This window comes from Gavia stellata, chromosome 10 (assembly GCF_030936135.1).
Source record: "Gavia stellata isolate bGavSte3 chromosome 10, bGavSte3.hap2, whole genome shotgun sequence".
NCBI classification, from domain to species: Eukaryota; Metazoa; Chordata; class Aves; order Gaviiformes; family Gaviidae; genus Gavia; species Gavia stellata.
Genome location: NC_082603.1, coordinates 28549139 through 28557083, shown reverse-complemented (window position 1 = coordinate 28557083; position 7945 = coordinate 28549139). Strand labels below are relative to the sequence as shown.

The 7945-nt window shown below is 38.6% G+C and overlaps 1 protein-coding gene across 1 annotated transcript in view; it reads left to right on the top strand.

Annotated features, from left to right (window-relative positions):
* Nucleotides 1-207: 207 nt before the first annotated feature.
* AGBL4 (AGBL carboxypeptidase 4) overlaps nt 208-7945 on the top strand; it is a 948642-nt gene continuing 940904 nt past the window's right edge. The window contains exons 1-2 of the mRNA XM_059822199.1: nt 208-403; nt 615-737. Coding sequence (XP_059678182.1) covers nt 208-403; nt 615-737 — 319 coding nt within the window. The remainder of the gene's footprint in view (nt 404-614; nt 738-7945) is intronic.

The following is a 7945-nucleotide window of genomic DNA, read 5'->3' as shown; positions in this document are numbered from 1 at the left end:
AATTTTTCTTTATTTAATTTCTTTTTCTGAGTTTTCTTTCCTAAGCAAGCAAGGCTCAGAAAATCACATGCCTCCATGGGTGTATGTCTCTCCCTTCTAATAATTTTCAAATTTCAAATATGAGTGGGACTTAACAGTCTGAAAGGTTCTAAGTTTATTTAAGATGTATGAAAATAGGCAGAGGGATAGAGGAAAAAGATCCCATTAATGTCCATAGTGAAGAAGATGCTGCTGAGGTTTATGATAAAGGAAGATGCTGCTGAGGAGTTCAGTTCTGGGAATCCATGCAGAGTATATGTTTTTAGAGAGCTCCACTCAAAAGAAGTGGATCCAGCTAAACACAGACTATTGCATACGAGTGTTCAGCCACAGGACATGGATGTGCAAGAAACCAGGCTGTGTGGTTTGTTACTTAGAGAAGCTTTAACATATGATGCTATTATTATATTCAAATTCTTAAATAAACTTTGAAAGGAAAGAGTTCATTTACTGGTGCATATGTTAAATGGTGCAAATTTCACGTTATGTAGAAAAGCATGGGGGAGTATCCTTCTACTGTTTTTTATAGTTTTTAGTTTTATGCTCATGCTTTTTTTTTGCTTTTACTGCAACAGGTAGTGCCATAGGGAGTGATGATATCATAGCAGGGAACGTGAGCAAGTACACTGTTCTCCCAGCTGGTTATTGTGGACAACCTAAAAAAGGACATCTTATATTTGATGCCTGTTTTGAAAGTGGTAAGCATTTTCAGCATTATTTTGTGTTATGGAGTTGTCTCTATATTAACACTTTTAACTATATCACTCATTTCTATAAGAAGTGTTCTAATTCTAAAGATGACTTGCATTAAATACTATTTAACTCACTCACAGACTTCAGTCAGAGAAGTCAAATGTAAAAAAGGGTTGTGAAGTTTGTTATTACCTACAGTGTACATTTCATCAGGTCCATCTGTTACCACATGTAGATACATAACTGGAATTTTTTCTATTATTATATACAGTATTTATAGACCACTAATCAAAGACGTAGTATTTCAAATATGTTATTTTAAAATTTAATTTGGAAGTTTACTGGGAAAGTTAACCTCTTAAAGTGCCAAGCCCATCCTTGCATAGTTGGAAGATTTTACAAACATGTACGTGCTGTCTTTAAATATATTTCTTCGTGTTTCTTGTGGCCTAATTCTGTACTGTTGAGGTTAATGGAAGTTCTGCCTCTGATGTCAATATAGGCAGAATTAAACTTTAGGAAGCTACTGCAAATTGAAAGAGAAATTATTTTTACAAGACTTATAGTTAGCATATTAATTTAAAGAATATTTTTAATCATATATGTTTATATGCATGTGGTGTATGTAGGTAAATAAATATATATATTAATACGCAGCATTGTTTGAATTTTTGTATTACATACATGTGTGCCTCCAGTTTTTTAGCTTAAATTTATTATTATTGGCTTATAGACCTACAGAGCACTGTTAAACACCATATGTACAAAAGGCATTTGGCAGGATAAACTATAGTTTTCAGCATGGTTTATGTGAGAGGTGCTGGTAATGCCAAAACTGCTACAGTGTCTTGTAAAATGAGCTTTTTATGAAGAGTTATGTCCCTCAGGGTAGAATACTGACTGCCAGTTCCTGGATAAATATTAAATTGAGTTATTTAAATCCTTTGATTATGTTATGTAAAAGGTGTAAATGATGCAGTGAATAATAAAGAGTATCTTATTTTTAAGGTATGTCTTTGAAGGTTCAGACAATAGTTATGCATTTAAAAAATACTTTGGATGCTATTTCGTAAGAGTTATGGTTTTATGAATTTTTGTATCAGAAAATGGCTTATGAAATTAATCAGTTGGCCAAGCTGAGAAATTTACTTTATTGTGTTAAGCTGCTCTGCAATGAAAAGGATCAGTAGCAGCCATCAAATTGTGAAGTAATGTGAATCATTGCATGATGCTTTAATTCCAGTTTTTGAACAATAGAATTAATTGTATTTTTAAATTAAAACATTTATTCAGTTCAAAGGTAACTTTCATACTTTACATACTTTGTCAATAGTAGCATGTGATAGAGGCAGATGCTATTTGAAATACTGTGTTTATTTACATTGTAGCATGATGAGGCTGTGATGTTGCTTTGCATATTCAGACACCTCCAAAATACAAATATGAATAAAATTAATACCTTCATTACTTTCTCATGATGATGATGTATTAGCAAGAATGATAATAATATTGTGTACACTTCATATGTAAACTAACTTTATCTTTTGTTATATGTCAGCCAAGTAATTGCTTAGAGTACCTTAACTGGTCAAAGCAAATTAACTGATTATTGGATATTTATGAAATTGTTATTAAGGCTAAAATCTATCCCCTCCTATTATCCAAACAGTGGTATACAACATTTACACAGTAGTGTATTGATGCTCTCTGAGTACCACCTTAAAATTGGTAGTATCCTATTTGAAATGACTTTTTCAAAGAACACATTATAAAACTGATTCCACCTGGAGTACTGCATCCAGCTCTGGGTTCCCCACTACAAGAAATACATGGACCTGCTAGAGGAGTCCAGAGAAGGGCCACGAAAGTGGTCAGAAGGCTGGAACATCTCTCCTATGAAGAAAGGCTGAGAGAACTGGGGTTGTTCAACCTGGAAAAGAGAAGGTTCCTGGAAGACATTATTGCAGCCTTTCAGTATATAAAGGGGACTTATAAGAAAGATGGAGGAAGACTTTTTACCAGGGCCTACAGGGACAGGACAAGGAGCAATAGTTTTAAACTGAAAGAGGGTAGATTTACATTGCATATAAGGAAGACATTTTTTACATTGAGGGTGATGAGACACTGACACAGGTTGCCCAGAGAAGTTTTGGATGCCCCATCATTGGAAGTGTTCAAACTCAAGTTGGACTGGGCTTTGAGCGACCTGGTCTAGTGAAAGATGTCCGTGCCCATGACATGGGGGATGGACTAGATGATCTTTAAAGGTCCCTTCCTACTGAAACCATTCTATAATGCTGTGATTCTATGAAAACAGGTCACATTAATTTTATAGTAATTCCAAGTTAGTGTTACCTTGTGGACCTAAATACACCTGAATGAAATAGGCTATTGGGATATGATTATAGATTTTTCTAAGACTTATGCTTTGTCTGTTGTGATGATGTAGTTAATAAACATGAGTATGTCATTGAAATCTGAGATCCCTCATACTTAAGAGGTATTAAAGGTTCTTTACAGTTAAAGTTTTGTAAGGATTTATTAAATCTTTAATAATAAACACAATGCAATTAAAAACACAATACTATACGGTCATTATAACTCTGTATCTAATGTAACTTTAGTAGAAATTTTGACTTTGGTTTATATATAACATTTTCACTGCAAATGATCTTGGTCTTGATGAAGCTATGTTAGGATGGAGCGAAATTGGCTGGACAGTGGTACCTATAGAGTATTTGTTGATGATTTGCTTTCAAAGTAGAAGTTGTGTGAAATGTGATTCCGTAAGTGGCTTTCCTCTCTTTGGCGGCATTCTATATTTTATTGAAAGATCTGTTTGATAGAACTGAAGGTTCCCTTCTAGACCTATTTTTCAATGACTATGATTTTATATTGCAGAAATGGAAGTAAATACCTCTCAGAATAGAGAAAGAGTATTAAACTCGTAGAAAGCAGGAAAAAGATTAACACATACAGAAGAAACGCTATTTAATATGCTTTCATTTTTGTAATGGCTATCATTATTGTATTAAATAGTGTTGACAAGTATGAATTTGTTTGAGACAGAGAGGTGTGTTTTTATGTAGTCTGAAAACCAATGCCCAGTTTGCTGTTTTGAAGTGCCTTGCTTTCAAAAAATCACAAAAAATAGAATTGAAATGGGCATTGGGATTTCTTTTTAGTCCACTCTGTTGTTGAGAAGCAAAATACACTATTTTTGCCATTCCTGACAGATAGTTATCTATCCTTTTCAGAGACTCAGTGAGGAAAGTTTCAATGAGAAAGCAGCAATCCATTCTAATGCTGCAATTTGCTCAATATAAGAAACATTTTCTTTCTATGTAGAAATGTTCTTACCAAAAATGCATTAATTCTTGTCCAGTCCTATAGGCACAGGAAGCAGATTATTCCTTTCTTCTTTGACTTAATGGAAAGCTGCTCTCATATCTTTCCTTGGCCTTTCCCTCCTCAGGTTAAATAACTGCTATTTTTTCCAATAGTTCCTTAGCGGTCACATTTTCCAAATTTTCTGTCATTCTTTATTTCCTCTCGTCTTTCTCCAGCTGTTCCATGCCTTTCTTGACAGGCAATGTTCCAAGGTGAACATGATACTCAGATGAGCTGGTGCCAATACTATGTAGATTTTTACATGACATGCCTTGCAATCTATTTACTTCTGCTATGTAACAGTCCAATTTTTTTCACAATAGCATAGCACTGTTGACTTCCATAAAATTTTTGATCCCTTATACCGTCCAGATCCTTTTCAGAAGAAGAGCCAGTTTGTAGCTTGCACTTAACTTACCCTTAATGAATCTAATACTAGTGAAAGAATCATTGCTGTAAAATAAATACAATTATTGAAAATGAAGAATGGTGGTTGAACCCTTTATCTTATAAATAACAGAAAGAGGAGTGAAGGAGAGAGAATTATCAAATATTGCAAGTATGTCAGGAATTTGAATTTGTGGTTCCTATAGTTCAAGCTAGTGTTCTAACTGGAATCTTCCTTGTTATCTTTATTAATATTTAAGAATATATATGGCCAAAAGAAACTTTTTACGTTAATTTATCATTAGCATAAAAGAAACTGATCAAAATTCAGATTTCTTGCATACCACAACATAATTTTTGGATAATGTAAATTTTCACAAGAAACATGAGTTAGTTTCAGAGAAAAATGGAAGCACAGTTATCTACGCATAGAACCAATTTTAAGGAAATAAATGTCACATTTGAAACGTGTACGTTTGGTCAGTTGTAATTCCTTTTCCTATTATTCATTAATGCACTGAATTATTAACACAGTTTCAGTTTAGCAGCAATGCAGTGCTATGCAAATGTTTCCGTCTCATCCTATCTGTTCTGGCAAAACTGGGAATTTTGCAGAATTTTGCTTCAGGGAGAAGCACGTATTCACTCTTGCTATACAAAGAAGTCCTTCCTGATTGAGTCAGGCCCAGATGTTGATGTAAAAATGTTCTTCAGGGAATCTGGCATTTTATACTTAAGGCAAATTGGTATTTCAGACATTTTATTTTGTGTGGATCTAAATGACTTGCTGGGACTCAGGAAAAAAAGGAGAGTTTATCACCTTTAGAAGAAGAGGAAGGCAACTGAAGAAGAGTACAAGGATCTCATTAGGTCATGCAGAGAGGGAATTAGAAAGGCGAAAGCCCAGCTAGAGCTCAACCTGGCCATGGTTGTAAGGGATAACAAAACATGTTTTTACAAATATATTAACAACAAAAAGAGAGCGAAGGAGAATCTCCATCCTTTACTGGATGCCAGGGGGGAACATTGTCACCAAGTATGAGGAAAAGGCCGAGGTACTTAATGCCTTTTTTGCCTCAGTCTTTAATAGCCAGTCCAGGTATCCTCAGGGTATTCAGCTCCCTGAGCTGGAAGACAGGGATGGAGTGCAAAATAAACTCCCCACGATCCAGGAGGAAGCAGTTAATGATGTTGGACACTCACAAGTCTATGGGGCCTGATGTGATTCATCCAAGAGTACTGAGGGAGCTGGCAGAGGAGCTTGCCAAGCCACTCTCCATCATTTATCAACAGTCCAGTTCCCAATGTGACACCCATCTACAAGAAGGGCCGGAAGGAGGATCCAGGGAACTACAGGCCTGTCAGTCTGACCTCGGTGCTGGGGAAGATTATGGAGAGGTTCATCTTGAGGGCGCTCACAGGGCACGTGCAGGACAATCAAGGGATCAGGCCCAGCCAGCATGGGTTCATGAAAGGCAGGTCCTGCTTGACCACCCTGATCTCCTTCTATGACCAGGTGACCTGCCTACTGGATGGGGGAAAAGGTGTGGATGTTGTCTGCCTGGACTTTAGTGAAGCCTTTGACACTGTCTCCCATAGTATTCTCCTGGAGAAACTGGCGGCTCATGGCTTAGACAGGTGCACTCTTTGCTGAGTAAAAAACTGGCTGGATGGGCGAGCCCAGAGAGTTGTGGTGGATGGAGCCAAATCCAGTTGGCGGCCGGTCACAAGCGGAGTCCCACAGGGCTCAATTTTGGCACCAGTCTTGTTTAATATTTATCGATGATCTGGATGAAGGGATCGAGTGCTCCCTCAGCAAGTTTGCAGACGACACCAAGCTGGGCGGGTGTGTGGATCTGCTCGAGGGTCGGAAGGCTCTGCAGAGGGATCTGGACAGGCTGGATCGATGGGCCCAGGCCAATTGTATGAGGTTTAATAAGGCCAAGTGCCGGGTCCTGCACTTGGGTCACAACAACCGCATGCAGTGCTACAGGCTTGGGGATGAGTGGCTGGAAAGCTCCCCCGCAGAAAAGGACCTGGGGATGTTGATCGACAGCCGGCTGAAGATGAGCCAGCAGTGTGCCCAGGTGGCCAAGAAGGCCAATGGCATCCTGGCCTGTATCAGAAACAGTGTGGCCAGCAGGAGTAGGGAGGGGATCGTGCCCCTGTACTCAGCGCTGGTGAGGCCGCACCTCGAATCCTGTGTTCAGTTTTGGGCCTCTCACTACAAGAAAGACATTGAGGTGCTGGAGAGTGTCCAAAGGGCAACAAAGCTGGTGAAGGGTCTAGGGCCCAAGTCTGATGAGGAGCGGCTGAGGGAACTGGGGTTGTTCAGTCTGGAGAAGAGGAGGCTGAGGGGAGACCTTATCACTCTCTACAATTACCTGAAAGGGGGTTGCAGAGAGGTGGGTGTTGGTCTCTTCTCCCAAGTGACAAGTGATAGGACAAGAGGAAATGGCCTCAAGTTGCACCAGGGGAGGTTTAGACTGAATATTAGGAAAAATGTCTTTACTGTGAGAGTGGTGAAGCATTGGAACAGGCTGCCCAGGGAGGTGGTGGAGTCACCCTCCCTGGAGGTATTCAAGGAGCGTGTGGACATGGCACTGTGGGACATGGTTTAGTGGGCATGGTGGTGTTGGGTTGATGGTTGGACTTCATGATCTTACAGGTCTTTTCCAACCTAATGATTCTGGACTTTAGTTTAGCCAGCTGCCTCTACTGTCTTGTGTTGGCGTAGTGCATGTTATTTCTGATGGCATCAACTTAGTCAGCAGCCTCTTCCGTGTTGTGGCTAAGGTTTGTTTTCATTTGCTTAGTAATTTTTTCCTGTACCAGATGTTTTTGGAGATGATACCTCCAGTGCTGGAAAACAGTTTTTTTCTGGGAACTTATGTAACTGCAGTAGCTTTGCTTCTGCATGAGGTAACAATTATTTAATTTATTAATTTTACATGATACACATGAAGCCTTTCACATGCATTTTGCAAAGTGGACAAAGAAAACATAAAACAAATGTCTCAATCCTTAAAAAGAGACAAATATTTTTATGGCACTGATGCCAGTTCAACTCTGTGCAGAGTGCCAGTCTAATCTTCTGGCTCTGCAAAAGGGAGGATGAATTTTGGCAATGACCCCAAAGCATGGGAACTTCAAGGATTTGACCATAGCTTATGCAGGCTGCAAAAATGTAATTTATGTCAGGATTCAGAGAAAAGAAATATAGCTGACAGTGACATCACTTTTCTTCCAAGCCCAAAAGCATGGCTGAATAGGCCAGAACATAAGGAGTTTTATTAGAAACACAATTGCAGCTATCCTATGTCTCTGAAATGGACCCTGAAACATCATAAGCTCTTGGTCATGGATATTTTTCTTTGTTTTTGTGTAAAAATTGGAATCTGCAGAGTTGAGTTTATGCTGTCCTGTGACAGCTGGT